The 25160-nt window shown below is 33.1% G+C and overlaps 4 protein-coding genes across 4 annotated transcripts; 1 reads left to right on the top strand and 3 right to left on the bottom strand.

Annotated features, from left to right (window-relative positions):
• Positions 1-485: 485 nt before the first annotated feature.
• On the bottom strand, positions 486-4623 carry LOC137929896 (C-type mannose receptor 2-like). The gene is made up of 5 exons (XM_068773025.1): positions 4511-4623; positions 2877-3134; positions 2590-2784; positions 924-1163; positions 486-838 (listed from the first exon to the last, which is right to left on the bottom strand). The coding sequence occupies exons 1-5, from the start codon at positions 4557-4559 to the stop codon at positions 486-488; spliced, it is 1095 nt and encodes a 364-aa protein (XP_068629126.1). The 5' UTR covers positions 4560-4623.
• A 98-nt stretch (positions 4624-4721) lies between these two features.
• Positions 4722-7436, bottom strand: LOC137929339 (mitochondrial nicotinamide adenine dinucleotide transporter SLC25A51). The gene is made up of 3 exons (XM_068772233.1): positions 7263-7436; positions 6649-6919; positions 4722-6314 (listed from the first exon to the last, which is right to left on the bottom strand). The coding sequence occupies exons 2-3, from the start codon at positions 6817-6819 to the stop codon at positions 5589-5591; spliced, it is 897 nt and encodes a 298-aa protein (XP_068628334.1). The 5' UTR covers positions 6820-6919; positions 7263-7436; the 3' UTR covers positions 4722-5588.
• A 556-nt stretch (positions 7437-7992) lies between these two features.
• On the top strand, positions 7993-23996 carry IntS4 (integrator complex subunit 4). The gene is made up of 16 exons (XM_068772836.1): positions 7993-8139; positions 8208-8540; positions 8992-9240; positions 10243-10418; positions 11656-11848; positions 12949-13123; positions 13988-14193; positions 14328-14450; positions 14662-14797; positions 14980-15117; positions 15804-15963; positions 18021-18167; positions 19303-19496; positions 19801-19943; positions 21008-21227; positions 22273-23996. The coding sequence occupies exons 1-16, from the start codon at positions 8086-8088 to the stop codon at positions 22470-22472; spliced, it is 2847 nt and encodes a 948-aa protein (XP_068628937.1). The 5' UTR covers positions 7993-8085; the 3' UTR covers positions 22473-23996.
• LOC137929752 (steroid receptor RNA activator 1) lies at positions 22935-25061 on the bottom strand. The gene is made up of 3 exons (XM_068772839.1): positions 24916-25061; positions 24418-24825; positions 22935-23619 (listed from the first exon to the last, which is right to left on the bottom strand). The coding sequence occupies exons 1-3, from the start codon at positions 24953-24955 to the stop codon at positions 23453-23455; spliced, it is 615 nt and encodes a 204-aa protein (XP_068628940.1). The 5' UTR covers positions 24956-25061; the 3' UTR covers positions 22935-23452.
• Positions 25062-25160: the final 99 nt, after the last annotated feature.

Genomic DNA, 25160 nt, shown 5'->3' with positions numbered 1-25160 from the left:
GTCACATTTCATTATCATATTAATTCAGAAATCAATTAATATAAAGATTATTCAATCGTCTTGCAACAGGACTAACTCGTGCATCGTGGGACTATGGGTAGCCTTTATGATACCTTCCCGCCGGTGTATCAATAGCCTTGTAACTTTGACAATATAAGTATCTAGTTCACGGACCCTTACGCTCCAGTACCGAAGCTGTAAAAGCCTTAGGGCTAACAGCTTTAACTTCTACCGAGAAAAAGCAAAAGCAAAGACAATATAAGCATTTCGTAATAGTTGTTCCGTTTGAAATTGTTTATGCGGTTTATTTTCACAACAGTCTTGAACCTCTTGTTATCCCAGGTTCTGTATGTTTAAAATCGCGACTGGGCTGTTTAAATCTGTTTGGTAAGCTTGTAATACTCTATAATTCTTTAATTTACAATAAACGCTTATGGAAATTCACTTACAAAAATTTTAAGCATATTCTTATGAAATAATTTTTTTTAATTTCCGTATTCGTAGCACATGCTTATGTATGATATTAAAGGTATGGAAAACGTGAGTGTGCTAACATACCACAACACACGGTAAAGTAGATATAAAATGTAGCTTTTTGCGTTATCTTTTATTTCACTTTTCACATATTTATGATGTTTATGCAAGTCATGCCGAAGACTCTTAAATTTGTAGGAGCCCTTGACAGGTTTTTCGCAAAAGAAAATGGCGGGAATTTCGCATTCGACCGTGGTGAGGAGACCGCTTCGCCGAATGCTTCCGCATCTATCTTCATTACGCTCTTGGTCATTTGACTGCGGACACTTCAGATCCCAATCCAACATTTTATTTATGGGGTTACCTGGAAGTTTTCCAAGACATTAAAGATGAGCATTAGGCTTACAAACGCGGCAGCCTTATTAAATTCATTTTTTATATCCCCATACCATGCACCGTCCTATAATGATATGCCTGGAAAAGATCGCTGAATCCTAGAAAAGCGTAGTCGCCTGGTGTTTTAACTTGATCCACATTCTTAAACAGCTCGCGTATGTACTCTCCTTCGTCTCTGCTATCCAGTATTGTGAGGTAGCCACCGGCGGAAAGGCATGTACCATGCGCCTCATGCCATGTTTGGGGTTCCGCATGTGTTATGTAACAGGAACCATTATAGCCGAGCTTCCAACCTATTACGAATTTTTACAAATAAAATAGAAAAAGAGTACATCATGCAATGCTATAACAAACTTTAAATAAAGTTATTATAAAACAAAAGAATTTTATTACAACTTAAAATGACAGAAAGAAAACCACGATATTAACATTATTTACATTAGTTAAGTATCAAAATTACTGTACAAAAGAAACTCTGTCATACATGATTATTTTAACAATAAAAATTTTTATGATGCATGATAAATATTTATAAATATATTCCTATATTTTGCTTTATTTTTATGAATTCACTTTGTTATATCATTGCATACCAACCGTAACCTTTTGTAATTCGATACGAAATTTGATACATGTACATAAATAACACACTATTTTTTTTTAATTTTATGTAGTTGAGTAATATTAATAATTTTTCATTTGAACCTGTACGAATAACGTAAGAATTTACAATTAAATTTTCGTTAAATAAGTAAGCTTAAGTGTGTCTATAATCTATAGAAAATATTTTGGATACCTCTAAATCTGCTGATTCATTCATTCCATTCATTCATTGATAATACTTTTACATGCTTGTGTAAATTATTTCCTCAAGAAATATTTTTTAGATACTGTCTTTTTATACATGTCTGTCAAAATAATCATTTAAATATACCATAATTAACCCTTTTATAGAGGAACCCATAGTATTTACAATTTTAGAGTTCACATATGTCCGTCAGTCATATTTTTATAATTTGATTTAAATTGTAGTAGCTACGCCACGTCAACGTTAGCGGCGCGTGGAAAAGGCGAATTATAATTCTTTATATACATAGGGCGAAAGAGAGCGCTACAATACTTCTCGACTTGTGATTGGCTGATGATTTTTATTTTTTGAACATTTTTTCCTAGTTTTTAATCGGTATAAATATGTGATAAACAGTAATCTTGATGAAATATTAGTTAGTATTCCTCGCTTCGCACAACTAACACTACACTACAGACACTAAACTATGCACATACACGGGTATAGTCCCTCTTGTATGTATTTGGGATGCGATCACCCAGCGTAATTATTTTAGCCCGCGGACCGTCTGCTTTTGCGGGCACATTAACGATGGAGCTGCACAAATCCAACATGGCTTTCAACGACAACATCAACAGAAACTATAGCAAAATATAAACACTTCTACTTCAAACTTCGTGTTGTTATTACCTCCAAGATCTACCTGTCCTAAGAATAATACCACACTTGTATTGCCAAAGTGGCTATTTATAAACCTGCGGGAATAATATCATGTACGTTTTTCGAAACTTTGTCGTAGTCTTTGCTTGAACTTGACATCGGTCGGGACCCACGGGTTAATAATTGTACGATTAAATATGAAATGTGGCAGCTACTAACTTATCGCAAATATAATATGTAAAAGTAAGCACAATATACATCTTAGTACTCACGCGGATCGTATGTATCACATCCTTGGTAAAAAGCGATGTGACTTGCTTTTGTTTTACAAATGAAAGGCAGCTTATCGGAACACGGGTGTACGTAAAAACGTCCATTTCTCCGCATCGCAACGCATCTCCCGCCGCTGTGTTTTGGTTCTTCGGCTTCCCACAATAAATCCAAAATCGAATTTCGCAGTTTACTACCTTGCAACATAAATTACTATTTCATATTCAATGTAAACATTTATGTGCATAGCACATAACATTTATTAACTCTATGTGCGCAGCGGACAAACCTTTAATAGTGACAAAATATCTTTCTGAATAAAAGTCATGTATGCCAACATATACACCATTGTAATGACTGAGAATTGAAGTAATGAGCAACGGCATTGCGTCAGCCTCGTCCAAAGTTTCAGGCACCATGAGCTCGGAGCCTTCGGCTTCGCATCGAATCCGAGCTTCGTGCCAATTCGCTGCCGAATGCAATTTGTAAAAAGAATCGAATGCTTTCTCAAACCTAAAATCTTCCCTGTATTTAGGCCTTTGCGAATCTGTAATACCAATGAAGCTTTTTATTATTTTAATAGACAATAACAGCATAGAAACTAAGTCTTTCATTTGAAGCTTTGGTAAAATCAGTCACTCAATGAGCCACGCAGAGAACAATGCTGGAGATTGCTCAACGAAATGGAATCAGGAATGAGGAGATCGTAAGAGCAAAGGGAAGTTACAAACATATTGAGCGTATCGCCATGTTAAAATGTGGCAATGATACCAGAAATCAGTTATTTATTAAATTATTTTTTATTATACGATATATTCCTAAACATAATTACAGAAATTAGTGAATAATAATAATGTTTTTCTTATTTTTAGTCGATAGTGGCACACTGCAAGGCATAGGCCTCCCGCCCCAATGACCAGTTCGACGTTGCCTGCATTCAGGTTCTTCCTATGACCATAACCATGTAATTGGACAACCTAGAGCGGGGCCCATCCACGCCACGCCACCTTTCGGCCCCAACGGCTCTGGGTTGCACGAGCAATGTACCCCGTTCACTACCATTTCAGACGAACAATTCTTCGAGCTACGTCGATAGTTTTTGTTCTTCTGCGGATCTCCTCGTTTCTGATTCGACCTCGCAGCTAAACGTCGAGCATAGCCCTCTCCATTGCTCTCTGGATTACCTTGCGCCTTCTTATGAGGGCCGTCGTAAGTGACAATAATAATTGAATCAAATATATATATATTTAAAATTCATATGTACTAAGTATTATTGTTTTGGTTTTTTGCCATTTACAGCAACGCAATAAAAGTTAGAGGTGGTACAGCCCTAAAGATGCTTAGCCTTGACTTCATTATAGTAATTATGTTAGATTGCTCCTTTTGATGACTTTGGCTTTGGTCGCCAGGTACTTAGGGAGTTTTGGCGGATAATCCATGAATTAACGGGACAAAATGGACAACAAGAGGAGACTGACTATCTCGATACGCTTTCCGCATAAAATAACGCCGTGTCAGGTTGTTATTATCGGATCACTGCACGATCAGGCGGCTAAAAAGGGAAATGTATTTTGCTCAAGTTTAAGATGAAAAATTTTAAAGGAATTTTTATAACTTTTCTTTAAAGAATTCCATTTAATCGAATGTGCTTTAAAAGTTAAATGACATGTGATGTTTTAATTTATATTACTCATGTAGTATTCATAGGAAAACAGATGGCCGCGAGTGCCTTAAGGATCTGGACGTCAGCCCATAAGGTTGACAGACGACCTGGTTTTTGGATAACACTCTATGTAGGCTGTTTTCAACCAATCCTATTCGAAATCCATGGGGGGGGGGGGAATAAGTCCAGCAGTGGATGTTCTATGGTTGTAATTGTTTTTGTAACATTAAATGAGATTATACGGTTTATTTTTGTCTTACCACACAGTAAAAACAACGCGAAGAAAAATATGAAAAAGAAGTATTTCATTGTAATACATAGTTATTTAAGTAATTGTTCCAGATACCACTTTCAAAGAATAACTGCATTTCTATCAACATTGATTGTTAAAATGCACAGCGGAAAATTGTTGAAAGCAAATTAAACAGACCAATTTTATTTCTCAATAAATTTTATTGTACCTACACATTGATTGCAAATATTATTTCGCCTATGTTACAGTGCATAATAAATTATTAATTTAAATATGTAATAATAAATTATTTTCGTACTAGATTTGTATAAATAATTCCTTTATTTAGATTTCATGGTGATGATTTTTAAAATCCTACATAACATATATTTTCAAAAAACCGAAAACAGTATATAATAAACCTTTAAATAGGCATATTTTATTGAAAATTATAGTCTATAGTGGAATAGAGAAAGTTTGCTATATGTCAGAGAATAGCTAAAATCTCATTTCACAGAATTAATTGGTATATATAAAGGTACATCAATGATATCTGTAATACCTAAAGCAGTGTTTCCCAATATGGGGCCCACGCCCCACAGGGGGGCAATACGACAATAGAGAATCAAACATAAGTTTAACCCTGCCGTTTTAATATAACATTATTTAGAAAGGCTTAGGTGGGACATGGCAAAAAAAAGGTTGGGAAAGACTGACCTAGAATAACCTGCATGTATACAGACATCACAAGTCAAGTCTGCATTAAACAAGATCATTTTTTACTTATATTCTTATCAATGATTTTTACATAAAGCAGACCAGTAATAAAACATACTTGTACTAAATTTCACTACACTGTAACCTTAAACTTCCTGCACTAGTATTAAAAATAAGCTTTTATGTGAGATAAACAAGCAATGTGGACGATTTTGAATATCTTCCTACTAAGTGAAATAACCTGATGAAGTCTAATAAATGCTAAATTTCATATAACAGCATACAGAGCAATTACACTCAACTTTAATATGTACAAAATTTCTTAAATTAGAAATTGAACAAAAATAAATAACAATTCATTTATAGATATTTCATATCTTGAGTATTGACTAGTTGTATAAAATTTTCCTAAAAATTTCATAAGAGGCATTAATGATACCCCAACTTAAAAATGCTCGTGATATATTGAGTAGAGCGCCATGGTAAAAGTTACCAAATTTTGAGCCCCTTTTGCGTAAAATATAATTAAACTCATATACTATTGTTCTATGTGGAGTGCCCAGTTCACATTGCATGGCAATTTTGATTACATTCAAAGGATAGAATAATGTACTAAGAAATGCACCAATTGATGCACCGGCTAAGAAATTTTGTATGCTGTCATACACAATATATTCCTGACGTGGCAGTCGTAATTGCACTTCATCCCTTATTATAAAAAATAATGCATTTGATGGGCCATTTCTAAAGAGAATTGGTACAAGCCCTCTATAAAATTCTTTTATTCCATAATGCCTTGCAATATAACTGCCTGCATGTGCAGTATTTTTAAATTCTTTATGATATTTGGGGTGGATAAGTAGTGTTTGCAGCCTTTCAAATGGCATAAGAGTGGCCTCAAAACAACCAGCAACAATTCCAGCTATAGATTTGGCAACATAAGGATTGATTTGATGATGTAGAAGTGGTTGAAGACACTCATCATACACACCAAACATTAATGACATAGACATTGATCTCTGTAAGAGTGGAGGGAGCATTCCCCTGTACAGGAAAGCTAAGCCCTCTTTTTGAAGTTGATTTAATGCCAATGTTGCTTCAACTCCATGCATCATCTGTAATAAATTAAAAATTCAATTACTTTATTTCAATATTCATTATTATAATTTAATCTTATGCAGAATAAATAGCTAATTTTTTTAATGCTCCTATTACTAATGCAGGATAAATGATTTTTATTCATTTTCCTATTGTTATCTGTATCAGCTTATCTTGTTTAAAACTGTTGATTGTAAATTTTATGAAAAAAAGTAAATAATCAAATGTGACATATCTCTTTACTAAGGTTATTTTTTACATTATTCAATGAGTAAACACACTAAATAAAAATTGTTTGATATTTTTGTTACCAATAAATATTTATTAAGTAAAACATAACAATTTATTTACCTGTCGAAAAATGAGCTTATTTAATGGATAGCTTATCAGTATATTGCAAAATGCAGATCCTCCACCACATACAAACTCCTTCCAGTGTTCTGTACTCTGTTTTCCTGACACAGGCATTGTTAAGCTGCCTTCAGAAAGACAGCTTCTTTTTAAGAGCTGTGTTTCATTCATATCCTTTCAAAAACTTGCTTTAGAATTTATCTTACTATACCCATCCAGTAAAAGACTGTTTTTAAGATTACTTCCATAGTAAAAGCGCCGTAAAGATATTCTGTAAAATAAAATTCAGTTTGGAAGATGTTGGGTTCTAAAATATATAACTTTTTACCAACATATTACATATTATTAACAGAAAATATTTATACATTTATCTGCCACAATTAGTCTTACAAAAAGTAATATACAATTGTCTAAATAAACGATAAATATTTTAAAATATAAGTACACAGATATTTTATTATAATAAGTACATCTGCGTAAAGATACGTAAAAGTTCGTGTAAGAAAATAAATGTAAATTATTTAAAAATGTTTGCTTATGTTGATTTGTAACTTTTGTGAATCAATCACATTATAATAACTTCTTTTCTAGACTATTATGAAATATATAATTACCATTTCTTAGCCTATTATGTGTGTTACGTGTGTAAAGAACATTTTCAATTACAGCACATTGGTATAACATAAATAAATAAGAACAAATAAAATCAACACTGTTCAAACATTGTAAAATATATTTTCTAATATACTATATAACTTTTACTCAAAACCTCCTTTAAGAAACTTTCCTTTTCATTTCAGCAAAAAAATGACACCAGTGACAGTAACTTGAGTACTGACAAATTGACGTTTTTATTTTTCGTGGAAGGCAGAAAATTGTACAGCCATAACATTTTAAATACTTTTTACATAGTTTACATCAATCTTCTTTGATCAGCCATTTAATATATTTTGTCTTAAATCAATTTTAATGTTCAATGAACTAAAATGAACCCGCTGATAATGAGAATACCATTAATGGCTTTTAATTTCTTTCGATCATTAAGTTTGAGAAAAAAACTTAAATATGTTATGTACAATTAGGATGAGTAACTTTATATACTTATAGACATTTTCATTTTTAATTCGAGGATTCGCTATGCTTTACAGAGGACACAATACAAGAAATGATAGTTTAATGGTTCAGAGGTACGATTTGAATGAATTCTAATGTAAGATATTTAAAACCAAAACAATTTTATTTCAATAATGTTCAGTGAAAGACCTCAGATAACGTTTTATTATCTATAGGCTACTGTTTAGGCTTCTATTTATTGTTGAGTAAATGTCAAACCTACATTTCTAAGGTTATGTGTATGTGTCAATAAAGAGTTGATAAAAGAAAGACAATTTTAAAATAATCTTTTAAAGTTTACACTGTTTTATTCCTTTGATATAAATGGCTGCACTACTTAAAAAAAGAGCGCTAGCTGAGTATAACAAATCCTTTCAAGTAAGTATTGTTTTATAGCGTCAACTGGTGTTTCATTCCAACTATACAACTAAGTTTTTCTATTTCAGGATAGCCCACCTGCAAAGAAACTCCATTTGGTTAAGAAACCTTTGATCGGTAGTTCGGCAGCTGCTTTTGTGGGACTCTTGGAGAAATGTAAGTCAAGTGAAGAAGCTCTACAATTGCTGCTACGAATTTCAGATTGTTTACAGTTCCAAGAATCTGATGTAGAGGAGGCTATTAAAAAGCTCTCAGAGCATTTTCAATCGGAGGAAGAATCAGTTGTAAGAGTTAAAATATTGTGGTTATTTTGTGACATTGGAATTGAATGTCCAGGTGCAAATTTAAACAGCTTGATAGAGGAGACAATACATCTCATAAAAAATGAAACATCTCATAAGGTAAAAAGAAAATTATAAGTTTAATTATAAAATCTATATGATATTTTTATTAATATACAGTTTTATTTTAATTTTGTCAATTAAAATGTATGTTGCATTTTTAATCTCCTATTTTTTTGTTTATTAGGAATTGCCTGCTTAATTAACTCAATGACTAAAATCAACCTTTAAAAAAATATTATTGGGTAATGATTTATGTAGCATAATTCAAGTAGTTTTTTTGAAATCTCTTGAAGTATTTAAATATTTGTGTAAAAATAAATTTATGAAAACTATTTTTGTTTTTAAATTACCATTTAACATATTTTCACTAATCAAAAGTAAATTTATCTAAAGCTCTTAGGTATTGTTTTTTGTGATTTTCATAATTATCATATATTTTTAATAATTATATCAGTTACATTTGGTGTATAGAATAATATTATTTACACACCTTTTGTTTTATTTAAAGGTCATAGCACAAGGCATTGCAACATTACTAAAATTGGGTACAAAATTAAGTGATGACAAGATACTAATGATGCGTCTTGTCAATGTGGCAAAGGATAATCTAAAAGACACAAGCCATTCTGTGAAATGCAGATGCTTGCAGCTCATTAGTGAACTGTACCCAATTTACCCTGAGTCTGATAGGACTCAAGAGATGACAACAGAAGCAGATGCTATTGTTAAATTGTTAGGAGATTATTCTAACGCTGAGGTAAATTAATATTATCTAGTTATAAAAACCCTTTTAGCAAATTAATAATTTGTTATGTATCCCAACTGCTATTCACATAATATTTAACCTTTAATAATTTTGGATTTCTGTAAAATTCTGTTATGTAGTCTCATTAAATGTAGATTTAGTTAAGAAAACTGGTAGTAGTTGAGATTATCAACATGCTTATTCCAGCAATAGAACATCCATTGTGGATATATGGCCGACCTAAAAGATTAAAAATAATGTCAGTAGGATGTGGCCAGCTTCCAGTGTTTTCTGACAATCTTAAAAAAATCATCCACCTTATTTGTGGATGTCCTTCACTGTGCTTGCTGTTCGTTGATCTACACTGTGCGCTATGTAGTCAGCCAATTACCACTCCACCTTCAAATCTGCTGGTCTGTTGGTCTACAGATCTCAATCCTAATAAAGATCAATTAATCTTGTAGATTAGTATAAAGATAATAGTCAATATACAAAAAAGTAACTTATACTATCAGATTGACATACTATACTTGATATATTATTAAATCAGAATACAAAATACTTCACTATATATTCACCAACTAAATAAATCCCTTGTTTAAGGGTCTTGATGTGTTTTAAATATAACAATACTTGTGTCAGGAGATGCTGCTCTTCTCAATCCATAATAAAATGTTTTTTTTTTTTTTTTTTGTTGAATTATTATATATTTGAGTATTACTTATTATTATTATTGATTAAATCATGAAGATTATGGACAAACATGTGCAACATGGGATGGCCATCTATAAGGTGAAGAGATGATCTTATTAAAGTTTTTGGAAAACTGAATTCAGGCAGCTTTCAACCTGTTATATAGGGGAGGCCTAAAACCAGACAGAGGTTATCCTTCATTTGAAATTGTAATGGTGATGATAATGAATTAAATTGACACATTCTAATGTGTTATATTTGTGTAGTAATTGTTGAGTGTTAATTATTTATGATTAAATTAAAATTATTTCATTGGCTTAGGATGCAAGAGTGAGGTGTGAGGCATTTCAATCTCTCCTAACTCTACATGAACGGGGCCAGACTTTAAATGTGTCTTTGTATGAACATGTCTGTGAATCTCTCTCTGATGACTATGAAATTGTCAGAGAAGTCGCTCTCAAGCTTCTGTGGCTTCTGGGGAACAAGTACCCTGAAAAGTAAGTAATTTTTTTCCTTTAATTTATTTTTATCTATAATAGTTATTCATTACTGTGTTATAAGAAAAATTAAGCTGCATAATGAATAATATTATAGTTATATTATTAATTGTTCAATGGGTAATGCCAATATCCAGTAGTGGATGACCTGCAGCTGAAACAATGAAGATGATAAATTATATTGGATATTATTTTTAATTTTAAGCTTTAGTTTCTGAAAGACATATTTGAAAAATTAACATTAAACAGAGAGATTGCTGATACATTGTGAAACTTTAAATAGAGTCCCTATTTAAAGTTTCACAATGTATCAGCAAAAGTTTAATAAATTTTTTTTATTAATTGATAGCAGGTAAAAATTTGCTGCAGGTAAAAGTTTTGTCATTTCTTTGATGGCTCTATGAATATATGAAATAATGATGACTATATTGAATATACATTTAAAATAACATACACACAATGGTGACGAAATTTCCTTAATAGCTGCTGTTATTTAAAACTATATCAAAATGCAGTTTGCTTGTAAGTGTAAATTATTTTCATTTAAACCATGTTAACTTCCTGAGGGATTCCAGTAATATTAAAAACCTTGCAGGGAATTCAAAGGTAGGATTCTAGATGTCCGAGATACTTAGCTTTGTTTATTTGCACCACTGAACACTACAGCAGTATATGAGCCATTGTTTCCTCTGGTTAGTTAAACCATGCTCAGCAGTTAAGATTGTCAGTGAGTTGAGTAGAGGTGGCTTGCGATGGTAGGTTGCAGGTTCGTTGCCCAAGATATAGTCCTATACATAGTTCACACTTAGTGCATTCATTATATAAGAATACTGGATGGGTAGCAACGGCATCAGCGTATTATAATACCTCACTGCAATCCCTAACCCGCCTGCCAGGCGTGGCGATTGTCTCCTCATAGATATCTTTCGAGGAGACCGATGTCCGATGACCTTTGTATGAATTGGCGTCTATGAGGACGAAAATGGGGTGAAACGATGTTTGTGGAGAGCGCCATAGAGACATATTATGTTTTAGAATTTTCTTGATATTAAAGTATCGCGGGAAGTCACTGGATGCGGGCAGCGCATGGCTAGTCATTGTGGCAATCTTAGGTGGTGGTCTATACCTTGCAATGGGCGTCTATCGTCTTACATGAATAAATGAAAATAGCAAAATTACAAATACTTTTTCCAGGATATATATTTTTGATAAAATTATAATGTAATACTTTTTTCAGTTCAATAACACTGCCTGATGGTGAAACAACAATTCGCATGGCCGACGATGCATTCATACGCATTTGTTCAGCGGTAAACGATCTGTGTATGCAGGTGCGAGCTCTTGCTTGCTCACTATTGGGCAGTACGCGAGCTGTCTCTGATCGCTTCTTACTGCAAACTCTGGATAAACAGCTCATGAGTAATATGAAGGTATTGTAATTCCCACTTGAACGTTCATATTCCATCTGCTGCTTGCTAAGCAGCAGGTTTCGACCGGCACCAAATTAATCGTCTTCTTGAGAGACGACTGTAGCTGAATTGCATTAGATGGTGTTCTGTATGGATCAGTTCCTTCTTGTATAAGACTTATGGCGCTTACTTCACCCAATAATCTTTTATAATAGAGAACCCTTCTCCCTACTTTTTTCTCTATAGCTAAAGTATGATTATTACTACAAAAGCCTATAAATAGTAATGCATTAACTTCTTGTGATTTCTGATGTTTCTCTTTGATAGCAGATTTTTAGATGGAAAATGTTTGTGTTAACATAACATAAATTGTTTCTTACATGTGATAGATATATGATGACATCATCATCAGTAATGATTATGAAGAGAAAAGATAATTTACGCTATAATTTTTTTTAAGAACAATATTCTTCTTTTACACATAATAACCTATGTTCTATATCCTTCTACTTAAGATTTCTTATTACAAAAAGTGATCTTCATTCCATTGCGTTATAAGAAATCTAAGTTGAAGGAGGACATAGACATGTTTAAAAAGATGGTTCGAGACCCGTTGGCGGAAGAATCGCCATATCTCGTAACAACAAATTGTTTATAGCATTTGTATATATGTCAGTGTGTTTTTATATATCCTTCTACTAAGTATGTGTTTATAAATAATAACAAGTATAGTACATATATAAATAGCATATGTCATATAACTAATTAACTTTTATACAACCTTGCGTTGACTGGTAGCGAATACCTAAAGACATTAAGTCTGCCATTACGAACATTGTAAAAACAGCGGAAACAATAAAAAATTAAAGATAAGTTTTAAAAATTAAAATAATGGCCAATTAAAAATAAAACTTCATTTTGGTTGACTAGGTTGTAACCAATGTTTCTTTAGATTTGGTTAAAATGTCGTAAAAAAATCTCCAGTTATTTACTTTGTTCACATTTATTTCTTTTTTATGTATTCAACTTATCCTTTATTCGTATATATATTGCATTTTTTTGTAAAAAAAACCTAACAATGAAAATTTGAAATGAAAACATTTTCAAAATATGAATTTAAGAAAAAACGTACGGCACACGAACGCGGTGCGGAGTTGGTACGTTCTGGCGCCTGGGCAAGTGGTCGACGGTGGGCTGATGATGCTCCCGGGCAACTCGTGGAGCAGGAGAGCGTGCAGCTACTACCAGGGGGAGCGGCCGGCGCTTTTGTGCACGGTCTCGAAGATGAACTAATGGGTTTGTAACTAAATAAATTACTTTGACCAGCTATGGTTTATTTTAATTTGGACTATAATGTCATAGTAATTTGATGCTAACAAGTAATTGTCGTGTATAAAATGAATACAGGCGGGAAACTTTACACCAAATAATATTTGAATTACTTGATTTATTGCCTCTTTCAGAAATATACAGTAAACTTCATAAGAAAACTCATAGTATCTGAGTATAAAATGAATTGAATTACAATTTTCAGAAATCAATAACTAAAACTTTATCTCCTAGGGTGTATTTTAAACGTGATAAGTTAAAACAATTATTGTAAAGAAAAAGTAATAATTAAATAATAATTGATAAAATTATACTTCTTTGTAAAAGTGAGTGTTGTAATCTTAATGTGTTTGTAGTATGTCTTATATGTATTTTTCACCAACCCCTAACAGATACAGGTTCAACTCTTAAGTAATCGTAACAAAATATACAATTAAAAAACTATCTTAAACCATTAAAACATCAAAAACTAGGAATGTAAGTCTTATTACTGTGTGAACTTTTGTAATGACAATATAGAATCTGAATGAATTTTGTTTTCTTATTACTGAATTAAAGATATTTGTGTAAGTGATCACACACTGCAAAACTTGATTTAATTTGGAACGCTTAAAGTCACAGATTACATGTTGAAGGGCAATATTACTGTTACTAATATATTTACTTCTAAAATATTACTTTTTTGGTTTGATTTAATTTTACTTACTATTAAATTAGTCTCTTCTGGCATTCTTCTCATGACTTACACGAGTGATCACTATTGATTATCGAAAGAAGACAACAATATGTATATATAAGCTGAATTAAAATATATATAAATGTATATTTCAGAGGTTCGCACAGCAGCAGTGGAGGCAGTGTGTCAATTATCTATGGAGAATCCAATATTTGCAACAACATCCCTTGATTTCCTTGTGGATATGTTTAATGACGAGATAGAGGATGTACGCGTGCGGGCCATCGACAGCCTCACCAAGATTTCTCACCACATCATACTAAGAGAGGATCAGCTTGAAATTATTTTAGGAGCACTTGAGGTAATATTATTTGATATTTTATAATACACTTCATTATGAAATAAACATTCCTACAGTGCTCTAAATATATATATTTCTTAAAATTACTTAATCCTAAATTTGAGAGTTGAAATGATTTTTGTAAATATGTACAGGACTTTTCAATGGACGTAAGAGAAGGCTTACACCGGATACTGGGTTCATGCACAGTTGCTTCGAAAACATGCCTTGAAATGTGTATTGATAAAATATTGGAAAATCTCAAGAGATATCCTCAGGTAATTTTAGTATATAATAAATAAAAAAAACCACTACATACATAATGCATATCCCATAAATCAATGCCAAAATATCTCATTTTCACGTCTTGCCTCTGTTTTGAGGTAAAGTGCTAATTTTGTTCACAACGTGAATTTCAGTTTGACGTCTTTTATAGCTTAGCTGAAGAAATATATTTTTGTAATCAAGTAAATTTGATCACATTTTCAGGACAAAAGGTCAACATTTCGTTGTGTGCAGCGAATGGGTAGCTCCCACGCGTCTCTCGTGCTACCCTTGACAACTCGGTTGCTAGCAGTTCATCCGTTCTTCGACATGCCCGAACCTGATGTTGAAGACCCAGCCTGTATCCTTTTTATATATATATATATTTGAACTATTGCGGATCTACTATTTCACTTATTTACATTATTATGATGCTACATTAAAAATTTTAAAAATTTAAGAGGTTTTTGCCTCGTTAAGGTCGTCCCATAATATGATATGCATTATTAAAAAGAAAAATATAAATCCTAACCGAAAATACAGACATGTGCATATTGATCCTGGTGTTGAACGCCGCTCAGCACTGTACAACCATGTTACCGCTGTTCGAAGAGCACACCATCAAACATTACACGTACTTGAGGGATACCATGCCTCATCTGGTACCCCATCTGCCTATTGGTAAGAAATACATAATCTTATTATAACAACCAAGGTCCAAGGTCACAGAGAGAGCAACGGGAAGGACTATGCTCGTAGTTTCGTTGTGAGATCGAAAAGAAAAAAAATAATGTTTACCGATGCAGTTTGAAGTGGCTGTGGACGGAGAACAATATGCAGCTGATGGTCGTTGAGAACGAAAGTTTCTCGTTTGGCGACCTCGAGGTAAGCGCTACCCATGCAACGCAGTCTTCCATTAAGTGGATTTATGACATGATTAAGTTGAAGTGGTGGTGTCGGTAAGTCGCGGAATGAGTGCAGCGCAAGACCGGTCATCATATCCAAGTTAAGAAGATAGTATAGAAAGAGCTTGTCATAGATAAGAAATTGCTTTCTTATAAAGTTCACAGCGCGGGGATATTTGGACGGGTCGCTATCAAATTGCGTTAGAGATAAAATTTCTCATAACCAATAGAACTTATTTCTGTTTGAATTATAATATTGTAAGATTCTTTCTAGGGACGTTAGGTCCTGAAGTTGTATCAAGTTCACAGTAGAAGTGTGGACATTCGAGCTTCTCCTGTATTAATATCGACGTAAAAGAACAATTTTATTTGTTGGGAATTCCTCTTTTCGATGCGTCGCTGACGATGACGTTGCCGCTACAATAAATTAATAGTTTAGTTAACTCGAATGTTAATTTGCAGGCGAGTCACAGTTCTCGAGGACGGAGAGAAGCGAGACCGCTATGGACGACAGCGCGGTTCGTCGCTTCTTTGATACGGTCCTGCAGCACATTGACAACGTCACCCTTTCTGCCAACGTCAGGCTGAAGATGCTTCGCTCTGCAGAGGAACAGCTTAACAAGTAAACTTTTATAAACCTTACTAGCTGACCCCCCAAACGTTGTTTTGCAAAAAAAAGCTTTTTAATAACAAATAAAAAATGGGGGTTGATCGCAGAGGGCTGAAAATTTAGGGTTGTTTGTATTTTTGTATGCTGTATCAAAAAATCGTGTCTAAAAAATAAAAAAAAATTAGGGGTGGACCACCCTTAACATTCAGGGGGATGAAAAATAGATATTGTCCGATTGTCCACCCTAGTTAACATGCACGCTAAGATTCACGAAAATTCGTCGAGCCGTTTCGCAGGAGATCAATCACGCACACCGTGACATGAGAATTTTATATATTAGATTTTGGTATGTTGACGGCATCTAGTTGTATGCACAAACATATGGCCACTCTATAAAAGGACACATAATGTTATTCATTTTTTTATTTAAAAATCAGTTTTGGACTGGTGAGGGCTTTCCAGGTTTAAAATCTATTATTTATTTTATTTTTATCTTCATATTTGTTTTACAATTCTTGTTTTGCTTTTATTTTCATTTCTTATTGTTTTTACATGCTTTGGCACATTATGTTAAAACAATAAGCTGTTAAACTCTCAAATTCTTATGAGCTTATGAATATTGTTTCTCTTTTTCATAAATATAGATATTTAATTACTGTGAAATCATACGACGAAACGATCAACGTCTAAACGGTAATAGAGTAGTACCTAAGCATGATAAAGGCTCTGTAGGGCAAAAGTAGCAAGGCTTTGGTACATAGAATTATTAATAGTAAGAAGTTCCACACTTTATCCCAATTGACAAAGAAAATACTCCATAAACCCTGATTGAAAAAAATATCTATAGTAAATAAAGGAACTATATATATGAATTTAGCAAAAAAATTCACTTTAAAAATTTGAGATTTTAGGTAAAAAAAGTGTATGTACAAAAGCATGTTCAGTAAAGTTTACAGATTGGGTTATAATTTAAAGTGTGACATATAGTTGATTAATTTAAGAAAATATATTTTCTGGTGATCGTGTGTTCCGCCATTTTTGTAATCCAACTATACAACGATTAACAAGCTATTATTCATTAATTAAAATTGATTAGTCTTATTGAAATGTTTCGGAATCTCATTGCCCTTGATGTATGTATGTATACTTAATTGGAGTTCCACGCCTCTATACAGTTATAATTTTTAAAACTCGTTCTACGCCTTTATCATCATCACGTCACATTTTAGTCGACGTAGCTCTATCAGCAAGTTCGTAACGATGATTGATCTTGCGCTTCCTGCATCCAGCGATTTCCCGACTTTGACAATGTCGTCGGTCCTCCAAGAGGGTGACCACGCGGCGTCTATCATAAAGCCTTTGGGCCCTATCGGTAGTTGCACGTGCGATGCGCAATGTAACGAAAAAATAAATTAAAAAATGTTTACATTATTATCTAATAATTACACAAAAAACAATGTTTTAAATTTCGTTTTAAATATTTAAAGATAGCTTCAAAAAATTTATAATACCGTCATGAAAGGCCAAACAGTAAAAAAATATAGTAATCTGTAGTACACGGGGTAAATAAAGAATGTTATTTTTTGTGTTGTTTATTATAATATAAACATTTTCAATTAACAATTTCTACGCAATTTCTCAGCTTTACGATGAATTAAAGAAACAAACATGAATTCTAAAAAATTCTAATAGTTATCTGCGTCCTTTATTTATACGGGATACTTTCGCCAAACAATTTATGATAAGCGCCCTACACTGAATCATAAACGAAATGTACAAAAAACTTGAAAAAAAATCCAGTAAATAATTATTATAAGTAGTAACGTGTACAAGAATGTTTCTTTAATTAAAATTAGGCCTTCAGGTGAAAGTTATATGTTATATTGCAATAAATTTTATAAACTGATGTTGTGGCTGATGTACAAAGTGAAGTGAAGTTTTTTAAAATTTGTTCTTAACAAAAAATCTTTTAGATCATTCGAACGATAGAATAGTGCAACCTATAACAAGTAAGCAATGTAAGCTAAGTCTGTACATATGTAGTCTTTACAAGAACGTTTGTGTGGCAGACTGTCGGAGGTGGAACCGATGTTTTCGGGCGCCGCCATATTCACGGCGCTGTTCGCCCGCTGCGTGCTGGCGCTGCACGACGCGCTGCTTGCTGCCACGGGCCCGCCTGCGCATGCGCTCACGCAACTGACCACAGATTGCCTCAGGTATTACATTTTAAAATACACCTAACTCCATTTAATTTGATATCTTTGACTACCTATCGGACGAAGTTTAAACACTTGTGGAACTTTGATACCGTTTTTTCAAACTGGTTAATGTTATGTATGATTATAACAAGTACCCATACGGAATTTTTTTCTCTTTTCTTTATGTATTTATTCAATCACTCATTAATCATAACATTGTTATTCGATATTTGAAAAATGTTATCTAAACTTTATTTGCCAGAGTACTGTTTCTAGTATCAAAAAATGAATACCCCAATACCTCGCTGTGCTTCGTTTCGTTCTGCGTTTTTTCGAAGTTGTATCGCTGTTTAATTAGTGCTAATTAATTACTGTGCGTCGTTAAATTTTCTCCGTTGCGTTGTTTTGTTAGAAACATTAATTAATTTTTATTCTAACATATGGTAACACTTTTGTTTAATTGCGTCATGCCATCAAAAGTTGGGAATTCCCTTTCTAGTTAAAAATCAATGCAATTTTAATACAGTCTTATTTTCACTTTGTTATGCTAATTTTAGAGTTCAGTTTCCATTGCTGTATGTTGTAATAAATTTTTACGTGTTGTTTCTACTTACAATAAAGGTGAATATTTTTCCATTTTATTTATTGGCAGTGTTATATTTTTTTTGTTTTTTAAATGTTTAGCTTGTTTAATTTTCTTTATAAAAATTAGTGTTTTCGTAACTCTTAATTCACGTTACGTCGTTTTTATTAGCGTCATATTTTTATGGAATCTAACCACGGTGCAAGGTAAGGTATTGGTGCGTTATAACCAACATGTCTCATTGGCTACTTATGAGATTACATACGTGTAATGTATTCGTATGACGTCACAGAAATGGGTTTACGGTTGTCGTTGTTCCCGTTTACCTACCTAATGCCATATTTGGATTGATATCTTACAATTCTCACATAAGGATTCACTGAATTTTTAACGCAAATTGGCTAAAGCAAACGATTCTTTTTTATTGTTTTGAAATTATTTCAGTTGTTTAAGATTATAACGATTCTTTTCAGGAAACCTCCTCGGAACTAATCTTATCGACATCTAGGAAGGATAGACATTCGTGAAATATATCTTTAGTTATGGTAAATGTGTACATATGTCTTTCAGACTCCAGCATCAGTTCAGCAGTGTGACGGAACAGGAGTCTGCGTGTGTGGGCCAACTGGCACTGCGTGTGGCTGCGGCGCGATTGTGTGCTCCCGATGGTGTGACCACCACCTCACCGTCGACTTCCAGTATGACGGCAGCCGCGGCACTAACTCATCATGCCGAGATGTTAGACCGGCTGCTTGCTTCCGCTGGTAAAATAAATAATTCTTCTTTATATCCATTACTATATATATGTACACGTATATTACACGAAGTAATTTTTTTGGAAAATTAATACAGAGGCACTAGTTAGTTATTTATGTCGTTACTAATTAACATTTTTTTATACTAGAGTTTTACACTCTTTAAAAACCTCGCGCAAGAAGATTACTATAATTAAGCGCTAGCGGCGGCATAGCTATGAACCGTATCAGCCGCGAGTATTTAGGACCTAAAATGTTAATTTAAAATGTTTTAGATGCAAAACCTCTATTTAAGTTAGCGTATTTGTGACAGGCGTGGAGCCCGACGCGTTTACGATCGCGGTATTCCAGCAGCTGTCGGCTAGCGGGGACCATAAGCCGGCCGCATTGGCTCGGGCGCTAATGCCTCTTCTGCTGGCTGCACCACTACCCACCATACCCAAGCCCAATCTCAAGGTTATTATATATTTTTGATATTGACGCAACGACTCTTACAGGTAAGCACAAGTACAAGTACAAGGTAGGACTTTAGGCGCAGCGAGGCCTTTAGATAGTCAATTGATTTTTGGCGCAATAACATCAATGGACGGTCAATTTTCTTTGGGTGCAGCGACGCTGACATACCAAACTTGTTTCTTTTTTGCAGGAGATAAATACCACATCAAAGGAAACGAAAAAAATTCACTACTTTATTACTAACCAATATTATTGTTCTTCTGCTATTAAAGTTATTTATAACTTTAACACACAATTCAAATCTATTTTTATGAGGTGAACTGACACAAAAAAATCTCACGATGAAAATAAGTATTAACCTTAAGAACTAAGTAGAAATTTTTTGACTTTTTTGTGTTATAATGTAGTCAGCGATTAGTTATTGCGGGGACCATTGTTTCACTAGATGCTTGTTGATATACATCAGAGTTCTCCAAACTTTTTTGTGTCGTAGACCCCTTGCCATGTTTTTCCACGTTGGGTAGACCCCCTTACCTGCTATTGATTTCCTGTAAATTTCTAACTGTAGTGAAGTTAGTTAGTTAACTGTAGTTGTACAAAATAACACTGACTCACTATAATTTGTGTGGTATACTGTCTGTACATATTTTTTAAAATATTTTCTTAAAACTTTCCTTTTCAAGATTCAGGAAACGAATAAACGTATTTGTCCCACATTCTTATTTATAGAGTGACGAATTGAACAAGTCAGTGCAAGGTAGCGAAGCTCTGAGACTGCGACTCTCAGGTTTTTACGAGTTCAAAATGTATTGCGACCACAAAGCGAATACCAACATCCTACAACTTACACAATTTTATATCGTGGACACCCATTTTCATTTCATTTTCGTTGACGTAGACCCCTTGCAGGATGTCATAGATCCCTAGGGGTCGATATAGACCACTTTGGCAATCACTGATATACATGATCCTATTAATTGCCATTTTATTTGACAACTTCGTCCAATTCGTAATAAAAAACACTCAAATTAAAAAAGTAGTGAGTTTAAGTATGATTGTATTAGATCCGCATGTGCACGGCGAGCATTTTGGAGCCTGGGAAAGACAACGACACGGTTGTGCGGTTCAGCGCGGGGCTGGTGGCGGGCGTGGCGCTGGAGGCGGAGGTAGTACGTGTGCGAGAGCCGGGTGCGCTGCGCGTGCGCGTCGCCTACCCGGATCGCCGCGTGCACGCGCTCGTGCCGCCGCGCGACCACTTACGCACGCTGGATCATCTCGACAACAGTAAGCTTTAACATCCAAAATACCTAACTATCACAAATATATCAACGTCAAATAATCTTTTACCAATTTGTCCCTGTCATACCAAATCTACCATTTGACGTCGGTAGATTTATTATCATTTACTACTTTGTCCCTCTCATGGTCGACAATTGTGTACTGTACAACAGTCAACATATACACCCGACTCTTTTACACGGTAGATACATACGAAAAGCGGATTGGACCTCGGTTTATAGCATTCCATCAATGGTATTTTGTTGCTGTATAAAATACATATGAATGAAAATTAGAATCTATTTTTTTTATTCATGCTTGAACAAAGTGTTTGTTCTTATTAATTATTACAGAATTAAGAAAAAGAAAACCATGTAAAAAACTTTTTTGTTTACTCATCATAAAAACTACATATACTGTTTATTTACGAAGCACCCGCAACAATAAACTCGTAATGATTTTAAGGTTTTGATGTCACGACTAATTAGAAACTACAAAAAAAAAACTATTAGATTGGACTTCCGCGAGGTAACGCCTGAATCTATTAGATAGTCAGGACTATTATCGGTTACCAAACGTTTGTAATACCAATTTATGAAGAATGCAAGGATTACATGATGATAAGTTAAAGATGTAACGGCTTTTGGAGTTAAATGCGCCGCTCATTTGTCTGCAAAAAGCTTTAAAGATTATACACATGTTTCCATACACCTGTGTAAAGTTATCACTGGACTATGTTTTTTGAATGTGTCAGGCCAATAACTTCTTGCGGTACTGTCTGCAGGGATACATAGTTAACAAAAAATAATTATGATATGTAATATTAATTTTGAACACAATTTTTCATTCTATATTTTCATTACATTGTTTATTATTTCTGAAACCATTGATTTTTAGATAGGGTGTACTGGAAAGACGAATTTGGTCCGATGAAATATCTACGGAGGTCTTCCGATATATATTTTTTTAATTCATAAGTGAACGTTCTACCGCCGAAATGATGTTGATGAAGAACTGTAGTCATTATTTCATTTAACAATTTTTGTTTTAGATGACGATGGCACACAAAACGTACGATTGCTGACAAAGGTTCTTATATCACATGGGGTATGGACTGAGCCATGTGGTGTGGATATATCCATTTGTCTAGCTGTTGAAGAAACTAGTGGAAGGGAACCAGCGTCCCTGGTGGAGTTGTGCCGACCAGTTCGCGTGACTGTCGCGCCCAAACCTATTAAAAGAGGCATTTAAGACATGGAGGAGAACGGGTGTCACCATAGAGAAAAAAGGAATGTAAACTCAAATTGTAATACAATGTCTAATTACAACAAAATCTGTAGTATACAATGTGACTTTAATCAGATTAGACATTTACTTTTTTAATATGACAACAATAAAAGTAATTTATTTTAATAAAGATTTTTAAGACTAAAATACAAATAGAAACAAAGTTGTTAAGAACTTTTACTAAGAATTTTATTTACGAAGATTAAATTATCGGTTTAATTTGCATCGAGTTTATCCATGAAATAATTTGGGAAAACGTATCATGGGCCTTTAACGTTTGGTTAAAAATGAGTAATGTTTTAATATTGTTAATCAAATGTCTTATAAAAAATTAAAATAATCAGACAATGTTGTTTTTAATAATTCTCACATTCTTTTATCAGATAATGAAAACAAGTAAGACATGATAAAACTTTATTTGTTACAACAATGTGGGTGATTAATTTTGTACAAATATCTTATCATATATTGTATAATGTTTAACTTCACAATATTAAACTTACCAAATAGTATATATCATACATTGCACAATATTGACTTTTAAATATATTCAGAAAAGAATATTACTTCACAAGAAGTTATTAATTTCTCTGTTAAAATAAAATGGACACACAGACCTCTTCATAACTAGAACATTAATATACTAATGAATTTTTGTAGATGTGAAGAAAAATACATTATTAAAAAATTATTGAGTTATTTACATACCATACAATTAAAAATACAATCCACTGAAATTATGTTTATTTATATACATACATACCTATTGTGTCCAAAACAATATGCAAAAGCAACCATCAAATGTAAAAAAAGGTATTCATAGTATTTTTAACATTTTAAAGTATGAAGATATGAAAAACATTGTCCCTTAATGCTATATTTTAATTGAGGACAAGTATTTATTATTTTATCTAAAACTTTAGGATTGTAATTCATATTTTATCTCAATCATTGCTTTCTTGTTTATCTATATTAAGAAGTTCAGAGCGAGCAATACAGTGGTGTATAAGTTGTTTCACACCAGACATCCAAGTGCATACAGCACTAACATGGTCTACCATAAGTGATTTATGTATTTCATCTGCCTTTGTCGGTTGGTCGTTGCAGAGTGCTAAAAGTAAAATAAAAATAATTGAATAACATTTTGTTACAGATTTACATTTTTGACTCATCACTATATTGAAACCATAATACTTAAAGACTTGAAAATTTGCATGAATATTCTTTCCAGTTAAGTAGAGATCTGCTAAGAACGAATTTCATGTGAAATTCAAACTGTTATAAAACCTTTGTTATAAAAACATATCTAATAAGTATAAAATTTGGCCTTAGTATTTAGAAATTGTTCAAATTTACTCTATGGATTTTTCAGAAAAAAACTCCCGTAAAAGATGGGGCCGTGTGGGCCACACAAAATTGACAGAGTACATGTATTTAATTATAAAAGGAAACTTTCTCTAAAATTGTGATGAATTTTTTAAATATGAATCGTTATTTTATTGCCAACACTAAATGATCCTATATTTAACTCAAATGATAAGCAAAATCCGTTTATACAAGGATTTATATATCAAATAAAACTTTTTTAACCCTCTAGCCATTGAATTTTGTATTTACTATCTGTGTGTATTAATAAAAAAAAAACATTATTGAAATTAAAAGCAGAGAAACAACCAGTTTACCTTACAAAAGTTCATAAGATGTGGAATTTAACAGAGAAACTGAAACATCACCTCAAATAGTAAAAATATTAATGAAAAAATATTTAAATCATTCTAAAAGTCGAGCTTAGAGTAAGGCATGTTTGTCTTTATTTCTAGTGTTAACCAGGTGTACATTATGGGATTATTCGAAGTTGCTAATGACATTTAAGGATTTATTGAAAACATCTGACATGTGTAATACTTACCGCAAGCCAATTCTTTCATCCGGATTTGGATATCTTTATTTAATTTTCCATTTAACCACATATCTTCCATTACATCAATTCTTTTTCGAATATCATTAGCTTTTGATCCTAATTCTCCACTATCTACAAACTGTAGCAACATATTTTTCACTTCCTTAAGTATACTTTCACTGTCAATCGCAATGTCTTCTGTTTCATTTTTACTATTATTTTGTATTTGTGGCAAAGTCATTGTTGGCATGGGTAGAGGAGGCAAATTAATTGGGGCAATAGGGGCTGGGCTTGATCCAGTTCCGGATAAAGGAAAGGCAACTCTTTTATTTAAAAAATTGCGAGGCCGATTTGGTGTCGTTTGTTGAGCATTGTACGAGAACTTTGGAGGGTCATTCCAACCGGGGTCGAAAGGAACTGTAAGTAATTGTAAGCAGAATTATATGTAAAAAGTTATCAAGGAAATGAAATCAAAACGTTAATTAAAAAAATAATAAATTGCATTACCTTTGTTAGTTTGTAAAGGATTTTCATTGCACTTATCCATGTCTAGACACTGTCAATATTTTCTAGTAAATAGATTGTCTCAGCTTTTACAAGTTTTAAATAAAATAATTTTCACAAACATTAAACAGCTGTGAATTTTATCTGACAAATTATGTCCATGGACAATCTGCATGAAAAATGTCAATGGTTGCTTTTAAATATTTTATGGTTAATGTAGATTTTGAATTACAAGATAATTTTTCAAA

The sequence above is a fragment of the Battus philenor genome, unplaced genomic scaffold (genome assembly GCF_028537555.1).
Source record: "Battus philenor isolate CCGP_79_NKW_IND1 unplaced genomic scaffold, ilBatPhil1.0.hap1 SCAF_5, whole genome shotgun sequence".
Classification (NCBI taxonomy): Eukaryota; Metazoa; Arthropoda; class Insecta; order Lepidoptera; family Papilionidae; genus Battus; species Battus philenor.
The sequence above is the reverse complement of the archived record's forward strand: the minus strand, read 5'-3'. Positions and strand labels throughout refer to the sequence as shown.